At 36.3% G+C, this 14,143-nt stretch overlaps 2 protein-coding genes and 1 long non-coding RNA gene across 3 annotated transcripts; all 3 read left to right on the forward strand.

The window, feature by feature from the left end:
• The first annotated feature begins 901 nt into the window (after window positions 1–901).
• Window positions 902–1,547, forward strand: LOC132141666 (retinol dehydrogenase 5-like). The gene is made up of 3 exons (XM_059551360.1): window positions 902–1,050; window positions 1,166–1,220; window positions 1,369–1,547. The coding sequence occupies exons 1-3, from the start codon at window positions 904–906 to the stop codon at window positions 1,545–1,547; spliced, it is 381 nt and encodes a 126-aa protein (XP_059407343.1). The 5' UTR covers window positions 902–903.
• Window positions 1,548–3,716: 2,169 nt separating this feature from the next.
• On the forward strand, window positions 3,717–5,255 carry LOC132151759 (uncharacterized). The gene is made up of 3 exons (XR_009436439.1): window positions 3,717–3,829; window positions 4,512–4,773; window positions 4,947–5,255. It is a non-coding gene; the product is annotated as an uncharacterized LOC132151759 (long non-coding RNA).
• A 2,496-nt stretch (window positions 5,256–7,751) lies between these two features.
• LOC132151744 (C-signal-like) lies at window positions 7,752–11,059 on the forward strand. Its single transcript, XM_059560088.1, has 6 exons — window positions 7,752–7,959; window positions 8,047–8,101; window positions 8,248–8,435; window positions 8,750–8,911; window positions 9,022–9,132; window positions 10,860–11,059. The coding sequence occupies exons 1-6, from the start codon at window positions 7,810–7,812 to the stop codon at window positions 10,971–10,973; spliced, it is 780 nt and encodes a 259-aa protein (XP_059416071.1). The 5' UTR covers window positions 7,752–7,809; the 3' UTR covers window positions 10,974–11,059.
• The last annotated feature ends 3,084 nt before the right edge of the window (window positions 11,060–14,143 follow it).

Genomic DNA, 14,143 nt, shown 5'->3' on the forward strand with positions numbered 1-14,143 from the left:
GCTGGGCAGAGAGTCCACCCACACGCCCGCATGTCTCTTCTGCAGGCAATGGAACAGACCTGTGACGACATTCAGGTGACAGCAATCCATGGATGGTTTCGACATGCAAGGGGATATTTTCCCCTGTGCCTAGCGGGAGAAGACATTGCTTGCGATGTCGATGAGGCCAACAGACGGCGGGATCCATGAGCCCACGAATGCACAATTGCCATGATATTCTGTGTTTACAGTATAGTTTTTTTTATATTATTTTATATATTTTTTTTGCTTTATCTGAATTGATCGTACTGCAATGTACAGTGCTACAATGAACAATATTGAGTAGGCTTATTTGCTTTTTTGGTTGTTTGAAAATGTGCCTGCTGAAAATATGCCTTCTGAATAAACAGTGAAAATCAAAGACTGCAATGTTTTATATAAAGTAGACTAGTGTGTTCCCCCTGATCTGAAAGTGTATGCATATGATGCAAGTATGTGTCCTTTTGTCATCAGAGTTACATTTTGACAAAGGAATGTTAGTTTTTGATATTAGAGTTTTAATTTGACACAGATGTGAATGGTATATTTTCTAGTGTTGTGTCATGTTTACTTGTGTGCAGAGTTTTGGCACAATAAGCGAAGTTTTGCAAAATGTGTTCAAGCAACGGGCAAAAACTGTATTATAGTTGCAAATTATTAACAAACATTCAGTTATATTAGCTTTTTTATTCACTGTCTCTCTGACTATTTGACTATTCAGTCATCATTTTTCTTTTCCTCTTATATTTTTCTTTACCTCAGTAACACATACAGTATGACACAGCACAATATATGAGTTCAAAATGGGCGTGGTGTTCACCAGGGTTTGTTTGAAAAGCACTCTTAAAGAGAAAGTTGGATAAGCCAAACTGATAAACTTAGAACATGGCAGCAGTGAAAGCATGCAATATCTTGAGCACCGGAGCCAACCAGGGCTTGTGCTTAGAAACTATTAAACAACTCTTGAAGGATTCCAGTCAAAAATGGCATATTTTTGCTTTCTGTCATGATCCAGATGGACCGAAGTCTGGGGTGAGTTCAAAATAACTAACACAAATAACACCAAACACCAAACCAAAATAAATCAAAATAAACAAAACAAAATAAATTCTAATGTACCTTATTTATGCATATTATTTTTCTTAAGGCTTTGAGAGAACTGGCGAAAAAGCATCCAAGTGTGATCACCATCATACGTCTTGGTAAATGTGCACGTTTCCTTCCTGTTGCATTCAATTGTTTTACTAAAAGTATTTTTTGAGATTTCTTAAGTGTTCTTTTCAGTGGTTTTTGAATATCATTTCATTGCTTGATACTTTTCAGTGCTAACATTTGTTCTGTTCGTCTAAGATGCTGACGATCCATGCAGTATCAAAGAGTCTGCCAAGAAAGTGGGATCTCTTCTGGGAAACAGTGGTTTGAACCTGCTAGTGAATAATGCTGGAAAAATGGGAAGTGGTAACATTCAGACCAGCAGTGTTGAAGACATGAAAAACAACTTCAACACCAACATGATAGGACCCTTTTAGTGATTAAGGTAATGTAGAGCGCATTGTTAAGAGCTCTTGAGCAACTGTTTGAAACATGAGAACTTCTGCCTTCTGGCTTAATATCTGGGCTGGGGCTTTTACTATTTTGTGCCACCGGTGAATGAGTTTCAACTGCTTACACACTTTTTTTTTAACACACAAATCCAAGATTTGCACACACAAAATGCCTCACATCTATTGCAAAATGAGGCACTGCATTAAAAAAATATCAAAAAAACCATCTCAAAAGCAAACATTTACAAACACTTTTGCTGTAATATTAAGGTTGTTTTTTGCAAAACGTGTTTTATGAAATTGAAAACTGAGTCAAAGGCCGAGAATTAGCGTATGGCTTTGCAGATTTGGTGTGTTGTTCTTGTGTTTGAATGTCAGCTTTCAGAAATTGTGTGACAAGTAAAGATTTTGTGTGTAAGCAGTTGAAAAAAAAACTGCAAAATTAGTCCTTCTTGAGAAATACTGGTCACTTGATGTGGCAGAGTTAGCAAGGTTCATGGCATTGTACAAAATAATTGGTAACACTTTAGAATACTGGTCCATCATTAATGAATAGCTACACTGGAACAAATGGCTAATGCACTATTAACGTTTTACTAACTACTATTAACTAACAAGAAACTCTGATTAATGAATCAGTAAGTAATCAGCTTAATAGCACTTAGTTGAGAGTGGTAGTTCACTATAAGCTAAACAGTAACTACTTGTTTCATATCTCCCGGAAAGCCTCAAAAGTTTACAATGATTTGTAACCTGAAGTGGGTGTGTCAGATACAGGGAGACATACAAAACGTGCAGTACTTCACAGAGAGGTTTGAGAAGCCCTGCTTCAGAATACTGATCCAAATAATAATTCCTTCTAATGGATTTGGTACTTGAGCCATCACTAGTGGGCTACCTAGTGGGTCACTTTAGAATTAATTAAACATTTTGCATTATTCACATTAATTATGAACCTGCCTGTATATACAGTAGTAGATCTTAGTAGTTTTGGGGAAAATATGACAAAAACTAATTGTGAACACTTTCAACTGAGTGCTATTACTTACTGATTTGTTAATCAGAGTTTCTTAGTTATTAGAATGTTAATAGTGCATTAGTAAATTGTTCCGGTATAGTCTAAAGCGATACTCCACCCCAAAATGAAAATTTTGTTAATAATCACTTACCCCCATGTCGTTCCAAACCCGTAAAAGCTTTGTTCGTCTTCGGAACACAATTTAACATATTTTGGATGAAAACTGGGAGGCTTGAGACTGTCCCATAGACTGCCAGGTAAATAACATTGTCAAAGTCTAGAAAAGCATCATCAAAATGAATGAAAAACAGCTGGATTCGCTGTTTTCTTTCAAATCACAGCGTAAATACACGTAGAAAATGAATCCTTGTGATGTGGCTGACACAGAAGAGTGTACACTGTCTGCGTCCAACTCATATTCTCCAAAATGGTGATACGGTGATGCGTACAGACATAGAGGAGATGAATTGTTGAATAAAGTAGTTATTTTGTTTTATTCGCGTCCAAATATATTATCATCACTTCATAACATTACGGTTGAACCACTGATGGCAGATGGATGTCTTTCATACTTTTCTGTGTACAGAAAACACAGTTTGCACTTTGACAGTGTAACTTACTTGGGACAATCAAGAGCCTCCCGGTTTTCATCCAAAATATCTTAAATTGTGTTCCGAAGACGAACAAAGCTTTTATGAGTTTGGAAAGACATGGGGGTAAGTGGTTAATGACAACATTTTTATTTTGGGATGGAGTAGCACTTTAATGACGGAATAGTATTCTTAAGTGCTAAAGTAATTCTAAATCGCTGCTGCACTATTATTTAAGTAAGCTACTGCTTTTTTTTTATCAGAGAGATATAATCCTTTCCCTTTTTTTATCTAGGAATTCTTACCATATCTATAAGCAGCAGCTAAAGCGAGCGGGATACCAGGCATGTCCTCAAATAAAGCAGCTGTCATCAATATCTCCTCTCTTGGGGGATCCATGACCAGAATGCCTCCCATGTACATCCAATTCCCAGAGTTGCCTTACTGCATTAGCAGGTACACAGAGTCCTGTTTTGGCACTAGTTAAACTGGAGCCCATTCATTATTCTGTGATGTATTGATGCCATAAGCTGATATATAACTCTCAGGCAGGTTTAAACATGCCGACTGTGTTAGCAGCGGAAGAGTTTAAGGCGGATGAGATCCTCTGCGTGGCCCTTCACCCAGGATGGGTGAAAACTGAACTGGGTGGAGAAAAAGTGAGTGTAAAGCCTATGAATCCATGTTAAGTGTAATGCAGCAGGTGCTTTTGATTTCTACATAATTTCTGTCAAACTATTGTGACTATCCCAGTCCAGATATTAAAACATTTTGTTATATAAAATAATTAACAGCAGAATTTTTAAGTTCAAAGAAACTCTGTAGTCATTTGCATCTCAATTAAGATATTAATCGGCAGATATCAATAGGCGTGTTTACATTACAGATTTGCACCAAACTTTGGCAATATTTTATAAATGTAGATAAAAAAAGTGTTGAGAAATGATGGCGTTTCCATTAACCAATGTTATGCGACTAAAACGTAACATTTAACCTATCACGATAAGTCATGGCAATGGTTTTTGGTGGGATTTTGTCTATATTGCAGATGTTTGCAGTGTAAATTGTCAAAGCATTAATGATAGGGAAAGCCCCTTATACTGGAGAGCAGCCACCTTTGAAGTGTTTCTTGGAGGTTGTAGTACATTGAAGAATGAACATGACTTTTTACATACACCATGTGACCTGTAAATGCAAAAAAAAAAACTTTCCATTGCAGTTTTGCAAATTATTCCTTATTTCTTTTTTTGTGATATATGGGCATTTTTGTGAAATTGTGACGTGTTTCCATTAGGCATATTCTCAATTCACAATTTCAGTTTGCACAATTTGTTTCTCTAGGCACCACTTGAATCAAAAGAAAGTGTGGAGGGGATGCTGCGTGCCATTGGCAGCCTCACTGAGAAGCAGCACGGAGGATTCCTGGACTACACTGGAGAAACAATTCCCTGGTAAACCAGAAGAACAATATGGTCGCGAAAAGGCTGATCCAGGTCCAAACTGACCTATTTATCCCAATAACCATAAAAGGCACACAAGGATTTATGACAGAAACATGACAATTTTATGCAATTTAATACAGTAAAACTCTTATCAATTAAATGTGCTGAATAGTGTGGTGCACTATTTGTAGAGTTGTGTACAGAGCTTTAGTACTGTGTTTGGAGGTAGTACCTGATTTTGTCCTTGCCTGTTTGTCAAATTAAAGATAAGTGGAAGATAATGGGCCCTTTTTACTTCTTTTTACTTTTTACTAATATTGCTGTGAGTTAAAAGGGTTTTATTTTGGTTTAATTTTCATTCCTTATCATGTTTCCGTTTGCCTTAATTCGGTTTGTTCAATATTTTCTATAGTTACTGAGTACATTCCCCTGTTCTGTTAATTATCTTCTTTACTTTTCCTTGTTATTTAAGCCCAGTCTTCCCTGTATTCAATGTTTGGTGTCATCTTAGTAGTGTTGTGGTTGCATTCTCTATGTATTCCTTGGATTTTGAATTAAAGACTATGCTGACTGTGTCTTTGTCTTCATATGCTTGTCTGTAGCTGCCACTTGTGACACTAATATGACACTTGGGGACGTATGCATAAAAACACTCAGAGCTAATTTTTAAAGTCTTAAAATTCTAAGAATGACGTAATTTTACTCTTATTACTAGACTTAATAAGAGTGATTCATAAAACTTCCTAAGTGTTAAGACTAGGTCTCAGCTCCTAAATTATTTAAGAGAGCAGGAGAAGTGAAGTGAATTTTTTTTATTTATCTTTTTTTTTTGACCCCACATTTCACTTAAACCATCATGAGTCAGCATGACAGCATGGCCAAAAATTATGACCGTACAAATTGGCATGTTTATTTGCATCATCACAAATAAAACAATTGACTCTAAGCAACTATGCAATATGCTTATAAAATCTTTCAACGCATTTTTTTTTAAGTGTGAAGATATCAAATTTCCCAGGCCGGACATCACTTTTGGCCACTTCTTTATGGCAGTTCAATGACTTCCAACTGACTAAAAACTATTTAAATATGAAAATATTTTAGTGTCATAATAAAATGATTTTATTATAGTTAAAAAAATGTTTGGTTTTGTGCTGCTATGACTTCACAAGCATGCTAACTATTGGGTGTTTCATAGGTCGAGGATGGCCATTTTGGGTTGATATCATTGTAGTCCTTGGTTCCCAACACTTAAATGTCACCTCAGTCATTACTTAAAAATCAGTCTTAGACTTTACTGAAAGCTGCTTTTAGCTTCTTTATAAAAGTCTACTACTCTCAGAAAAGTCCTACTTTTTACTAAGAATTTTTTGACAAGTCAAAACTTAAGATTTTCTCAAGAGCATTTTTGAGAGGTTTTATACGGGCCCTGCTTAATAATTATGCATGCTATATGGCATTAGAAAGGAAAACCAAAGTCCTGATTTGGCACTGGTTAAACTAGATTACATTTATTGCCCATGATGCATTAATGGCATGAGCTAATGTGTAATGCAAACATTATGTTTACCTTTCAGGCAGGTTTTCAAATTCTGACTCTGTTAGCTGCTGAGGAGTTAAAGGCAGATGAGATCCTCTGCATAACACAGCCTGAACTGGAGAAGAGGTGTGTAGATTTATTAGTCAGTTTTGTTTTATTTTGAGCACTAATGCAGGAAACGTCACAATGATTTTAAAATTGAGCGTACAAATAGGTTTGAAGTCTCTGAAACCCTTTAAGTGCCACCAACATTTCAAAATTTAATCTATGATGTACAACCCCAATTCCAAAAAAGTTGTGATGTGTGAACGTTGCCGTCTTTTCCGGGTTAAAAATGATTTTTAATGGACTGAGGCAAAGTTGCACTGGAAAACTATTCTGTTGTCAGATTAATAATTTTTTTTTAGAAACCATTGATGCCGCATCATCCAGACTAAGGAAGAGCGAGACCATCTGTCTTGTTATCAGCACTCAGTCCAACAGCTTTCCTCTGATGGCATTAGTGCCTATCGAATGGGCAGCTTCCACATCTGGAAAGGCACCATCAATTCTAAAAAGGATAAACCGGTTTTATAGCAACATACAGTATATGCTTCCATCCAGACAAAGTCTTTTTCAGGGCCTCGCATACTGCATCTATTACAACAGCATGGCTTTGTATTAGAAGAGACCTGCCTACAGTCTAGAGTAGACCTTTCACCTGTTGAAAACATTCGGGACATCATGAAATAAAAAAGTTTTCAGATGTCTGTGGACTATTGTTAAAAGAAGAGTGGATGTAGTACAACTTTTTTGAGAATTGTTGCAGTCATCAAATCCAAAATTACCTTTTATTTCAACTTAAAATGGTGCATTTTCTCAGTTTTAACATTTGAAACATGTTTTCTTTGTTGTATTATCAATAAAATATGGGATTGTGAGATTTGCAAATCATTGCATCACAGCGTCCTAACGTTTTTGAAATTGGGATGGTAGATATTAACAAAACCATGGTAAACCAGAAGAACAATATCACTTCTATACAAGAGGTCATGAAAGGGACAATCCAGGTCCAAACTGCCCTGTTTAATCTATTAAGCATAAAATGACACACCTAATCATAAGCACTTATGTCCACACATTTATGACATACACATAACTACTTTTTATCAATGCAGCTTCATACAATAAAACAATTAATAAAGCAATAAATCAGTACTGTTCTATATCGATTTCTGAGATGGTTCTATAAAATTATTCATTGGGTGGAAAGGGGGTGGTATGAGGACTCTTCAGGCTGCAAGATGATTCTTTAGCCGAATAACTGAAGAAACATTATCAGCATGATGGTGCAAAACTGTACATTTCTCATTTATTACCACCCACTGGCCTTACGGTTACACTTAGATAGTTACACAATAGATGAATGAAATGAAAAACCGTATGCTATTTATCATACTAGCATGTATGTACAATGGAATGTCATCTAAGTAACATTTTCCTCTTAACCTCAATAACATTGAGTATGACTCAGCACAGTAAACACAGCACAATGCACACAGCACAATACACTCAGCACAATACATGAGTTCAAAATGGGCGTGTTGTTCACTTGGGTCCATATAAAAAGCACTTCTAAGGAGCAGGTTGGATAATCCTGACTAAACAATTAACTTAAATGATGGATGCAGTGAAAGCATGCAATATCTTGATCACCGGAGCCAACCGGGGCTTGGGTTTAGAAACTGTTAAACAACTCTTGGAGGATTCCAGTCAAAAACGACATATTTTTGCTACTTGCCGTGATCCAGATGGACCGAAGTCTGAGGTGAGTTCTAAATAACTAACACAAATAGAAAACAACAAAGTAAATCCTAATGTGCCTTGTTTAATTATACACACTATCTTTCTCAAGGCATTAAGAGAACTGGCAAAAAAGCATCCAAGTGTGATCACCATCATACGTCTTGGTAAATGTGCATGTGTCCTTCCTGCTTCATTTAAAATTTTCACTAGAAGTAGTTTTTTTAGAATTTCAAAGTGATTTTTCAGTGTTTTTTGAATACCACTTCATTGATTAATACTTTAGCACTAATATTTGTTCTGTTAATTTTAGATGCTGATGATCCATCCAGTGTCAAAGAGTCTGCAAAGAAAGTGGGATCTCTTCTGGGAAACAGTGGTTTGAACCTGCTTGTGAATAATGCTGGAATAGCAACAAATGGCACCATTCAGACCAGCAGTGTTGAAGACATGAAAAACACCTTCAACACCAACGTGATAGGACCCTTATTAGTCATTAAGGTAATGCATCGCTAAGAGCTCTAAAGCAACAATTTGCCTCAGCTTTCTGGCTAAACATCTAAGATTGGGGCCTTGCATCTAGGCATGGCATTGTATAAAAATATATACATTGTAAAAAATTCTGTTCATCAGGCTGAGAGACCAGCTAGTCCCAAAGAGACTGCTGCATTATTATTTTAGTGAGCTAACGCCTTGTTCATCAGTTGTTTCTTTTGGTGTGCTTGCTGAAGGCTAGTTAATGTGTTTGGTTTGGTCTGTGTCAAATAAACTTAATTCAGATACATGTTTTCGTTTCTATTTTTTATGTACTGTAGGAGTACTTACCATATCTACAAGCAGCGGCCAAAGCCAGTGGGACACCAGGCATGTCCAGTAATAAAGCAGCTGTTATCAACATCTCCACTCTTGGGGGATCCATGACCAGAATGCCTTCCATGTACACCCAATTCCCAGTGTTGCCTTATTGCGTCAGCAAGGTACACCAGAGTTCTGTTTTGGCACTAGTTAAACTGAATCTCATTAATTACACACAAAATATGAAAGGCATAAGTCATTGTATATCTCAAACATTATGTTTACCTTTCAGGCAGGTTTTAACATGCTGACTGTGTTAGCTGCTGAGGAGTTAAAGCCCGATGAGATCCTCTGCATGGCCCTTCACCCAGGATGGGTGAAAACTGATATGGGTGGAGAAAAAGTGAGTGTAGATTACTTGAATCCATGTTAAGTGTAATGCAGCAGGTGCTTTCAATTTCCATATATATTCAAACATACAAATATTCTTTTTCTTCACCAAGTTTGTCACATCATATTGTGACTATGACAGGCAAGATATTAAAAACATTTTGTTGTATAAAATAATTTTCAACTAATCGGGAAATGATTTATTGACAACACTACCTACTGGCCTAAATTAAATAAAAAAAAGGACAGACTTTATTACAACTTCACAACAATTTGACCTAAACTCAAGCTTAAATGCTTTCAAATTAGGAAATATTTTGTGCTGTATACTCCAGAGCCCGTATTCACAAAACATTTTATCTTACCACTTATAGTTCACGTAAATAGCAGTAAAACCTATTCACAAATCTGCCGAGACAAACTTTTACTAAGGAATAGGGAGGAGTTTAACCTAAAAGAGTAAGGGTGGGGTTGACCTCGTTGCGATTTATGATGTCAGCATGCTTACTAACTATGAACACAGTTAGTGGCTGATAGGGGAGGGGTCTCTGTTAAAGATTCATTCATAGAAATATTGTAGAGCATATGTTGCCATATTAAAAAAAAAAGGTTTAAAAATAAAGAATTTTCCACATTCAAATAAAGATTTTGAAATGGAGGCTAAGTTTAGCTAATTAATCAAGTACTGTATATGTTCAGCTAATTGTCAGCCTCTTATATGTGTGCTTCTTGTAAAACAATTAGCGGATATGAATATAAACAGCCTTTTAATTAGCAGAGTAGAATGATCATGGCTGATAGTAATTCATGCAAATGTAAAAGAAAACCAAACTGGACACAAGAACGCATATTTGAACACACCCTGCAGCTAGCTGTGTGCCAGTGCATCTGTGCAGAGCATTCCCTCGGTTGGGGAGTAAAACAACTGGCAGTGAGAGGTCTCTAGAGAAGCAAACAGGTCTACCTAAGCAGCTCCGAAACATCTCCAAATCAGCTGGACCGTCTGGGGATGGAGTCTCCATTCTCTGGGGAGTGCAACTTGTGACAGCTTGTCGGCCGTATGGTTGTGCAGACCCGGAATATGAATGGCACAAAGTGACCTCAGATGCTTCTGACTCCAGAGGAGGAGGTGGCAGGAGAGTTGCTATGGGTGCGCAGACCACCTTGTTGGTTGATGTACGCAATGGTCGCAGTGTTGTCCCAGCGGACCAGCAAGTGTTGCTTCATAAGCTCCCTCTGAGACCGTTCAAGTCAAGGCATACTGCTAGAAACTCTAGGCAGTTGTTGTGCCAGTTCAATCTGCTGCCTGCTGGTGACAGAGATGGGTCTGGTGGTTTGGTCTTAGTGACATTTGGTCTTTTTACTCCTACTACTCCTAATATTTCACAGATTTAGGTGATAGTTTTATCACTAAAACACTTTATGAAATACTCCTAAAGCAAACATTTAGGAGTCCTACGTTTAGGCCTGACATACCCATAACATTTTCTCCTAAATCAGCAAGTTATGAGCTACTTTTAACCTTAAGATGTTTTTTGAATACGGACCAAGATTTTCATGCTGAATATTTGTGTTGGTGTGAACAGGTCTTTAGCCCTGCAATGTACTGCCCATTCACCCATGGTATTTTCCTGCCCAAGATTTTGAGAGCGGCTTCATCTCCCCAAGCATAATACAAGTAATTTGGAAAAGTGATGAATGGAGTTTAGTGAACTATATTAATGTTTATATTTTCTCTAGGCACCACTTGAATCAAAAGAAAGTGTGGAGGGGATGCTGCGTGTCATTGGCAGCCTCACTGAGAAGCATCATGGAGGATTCCTGGACTACACTGGAGAAACAATGCCCTGGTAAACCAGAAGAAAAAATGTGGTCAAGAGTTTATGACAGACACATTTTAATTTTATACAATTTCATTCAATAAAACACTCTGATCAATAAAGAGGTGCTGTCTCTCTGTCTCTCTCTCTTTTAATTGTATATGCTGTCAATTACACATACATGGTTGAATCAGGGAAAAAAAGTAAATAATTAATTTAAAAAAAAAAAACAGTATTACAAAAAATGTTTTTGTGTAATCATGATAGAGAGATGTAAGACATGAAAAAAACATTCTGCTCAAGCTCAGGCAAATACATTTAATGAAGCATTTTATGAAACAAAATCTGTTCTTCCTGTGCATTGTTCATCTGAGCATCAGCCAGACACTTCATGAGCACATCTGGTGGCCGGGATGATTTTCTGAACATAAATTTTTCACCCATTTAAAGATAGTAGGCTACCTAATGGAAAGACTGATGGGGACTTGGAAGGCCACCTTCTTTTTGCAAAGTGTGCCCATCAGTCTTTCCATTGGGTACCATACTCAAACGGGCAAAAGAGTTGGTGAGGTTGATGGTGTTTGTGGAATATCCTGGACTGCCGGTAAAGGGGTTGACTCCAGTACCTAGGTGTATAATGATTCACTGGTTTCCAAAGCATCGATTACAAACCCTGATGCATATGCATTGATCTTGAAACATGGATTTTTGAATCGTCAATCGTTGATTTTGGGTAGTAATCTATTTAAAACACTAAGAATCGAAATAATCAATGCTATAAAATATACAAATACCTTTAACAGCATTGTTAGTGCCCTCACATATCTTTCTTTCATGCACTCCATACTGCCCGTTACAGAATTGCGCTCATGATCCATTCGTCTTGCTGATATTTTTGAGCAGCCAATGTGTGATCTTTAGTACTCGTGGCCAGTACTGTTAGAGTAAAGTAGTTTTACTTTTCTGTAGTTTTTAAATGGCTCCCGGTCAATAAAAAAATAAATATAAAATATCGTTGAAATTAATGTATTTTACTACAAATAAATTTGCATATTTATGTAGGCTACTTAGTAAAAAATACCCTGCAATTGCCAATTGCATTGGTTTCAGAGTTGAGGCTTAGTTTAAGTCAGGACTAACTAGGCCTAAGTTAAATTAAGATATTTAAGCAGCTTTTATGAAAATTTTATGAAAATAAAGGAATCTCTCAGGACAGAACAGAACATGAGGCTTGAATCACACAAGTACACTGATGGTCTCGTTTTGATGTTACACTATTTAACCCTCTGGGCTTCTTCGTAAATGGGTCACACTTAGCTTCCTCCCGCCCGAAAACGGGCGAAGCCTTAAAATTGTACTTTACTTTTTCCCAGGATAACCAATCAAATATATTTTTGTTCTATAATGTTTTCTGATTATTATTTAGAATTTTTAGATATATTTATGATACTTTGCATTAATTATATAATTTTTATGAGCTATTTTTTCCATTAGAATTAATATATCATTTTTTATTTTATATTTATTTTTAAAAAAAAATTCAATAAATGCAGCATTTCACATCAAAATAGAGTGCCAGCCTAAAAAAAAAATGTTCCAGGAGAAGAACTTCATCTAGTGGCTTTAAAAAATAGCCACTTTTGTGTAATGTCCTGTACCAGCCTGTAGGCTGTCTATAGCTTCCTATATATCCTATGTAGAAAGGCTTTTTGATTCCTTTTGTTGTTTTAGACATGATTTCTCTATCTTATTCGGTTTTTTTATTTAGATATACATTTAGATATTCTAAAAGATGATTACTTTATTTTCTTAACAAAAATGTTTAGATAAGTATCAGGTTTTGCATTATGATTACAATCAAACTATAGCATTTGGTTAGAAAGGGAACACAATGTGTGTGTGTGTATGTGTGAGTGAATGTGTGTGTGTGTGTGTGTGTGTGTGTGTGTGTGTTGCATTTGAGCGAGAGTCTCTTTTTGTATTTTTTATTTATTTTTGCATATTCTCAAAATTTGCTGTTGCAGTCTTACCAGTCTCTCTCTTTCTCGCTCTCTCTCTCTGTGTGTGTGTGTGTGTGTGTGTGTGTGTGTGTGTGTGTGTGTGTATTTGAGCAAGTTTTTTTTTTCATTTATTGATTTTATGTGGAATATTCTACAAATTTGCTGTTGCAGTCGCCAGTTTATCTGTGTATGTGTGTGTGTGTGCGTGGGTGTGTGTGTGTGTGTGGGGGGGGGGATCTTATTTGCACTCTTGATGTTCTAGAGTGTCACCCCTTCATTGCTGTACACTTTTTTTCAGCACAGTTGCTGATCTGTAGCTTGTACCACCAAAAGTTTCTCTGAGTTTTCCTATTTTTTCGTATTTCCCATTCATTTCCTATGTCGCCCGTTTTCGGGCGGGAGGAAGCTAAGTGTGACTTTTTTTTTTACGACCCTTTAACATATCAGAATCATCTCCTTGATTTTTTTGTGTGTTCATATAGGTAATACAACAAAAGTCACCAAGTTTCATCCCCATCCGATGAAGCAAAAAAATTAAACATTTCAAAACGTTCAAGTTTTCGCCCGTTTTCGGGCGAAGAAGCCCAGAGGGTTAAAATGCATGTTAATCCTTGTTTGTCCACCAGGCACCCATTGATGCCAGAGAAAGTGTGGAGGGAGTGATGTTTGTCATTGACAGCCTTACTGAGAAGCAGAATGGTGCATTCTTAGACTACACTAGAAAAACAATGCCCTGGTAAACTAGAAAAATAATTAAATAATAATCAAAAGTTAATCAAAGGGCTGATCCAGATCCTATTTTACCTATTATAAATAAAGTGATAAGAACGGTCATTAATGTTTAACATGTTGAACTTTAATCTCTTTGTGTTCAGTGCAATAAAACAAACTAAACAAACAATACTGCAATATTGTGTCATATATTTGAATGCATAAGCTTTTTGTGCGGTTTAATTTGACATTTACCATAAAAAAAAAAATATATATATATATATATATATATAGAGTAGAATATATAAGTAGAATGTATATATATATATATATATATATATATATATATATATAAGTAGAATATATAAGTAGAATGTAAAATGTTTCAATACAATCATTTCAGTCAAATGTAATTTATGCAATATTTCAAACCTTCAACCCACTCCCATGGGAGAAAATCAACCAGCTGCAACAGTTTAAATCAGCCTAATTC

Source organism: Carassius carassius, chromosome 1 (assembly GCF_963082965.1).
Source record: "Carassius carassius chromosome 1, fCarCar2.1, whole genome shotgun sequence".
In the NCBI taxonomy this organism is placed as follows: Eukaryota; Metazoa; Chordata; class Actinopteri; order Cypriniformes; family Cyprinidae; genus Carassius; species Carassius carassius.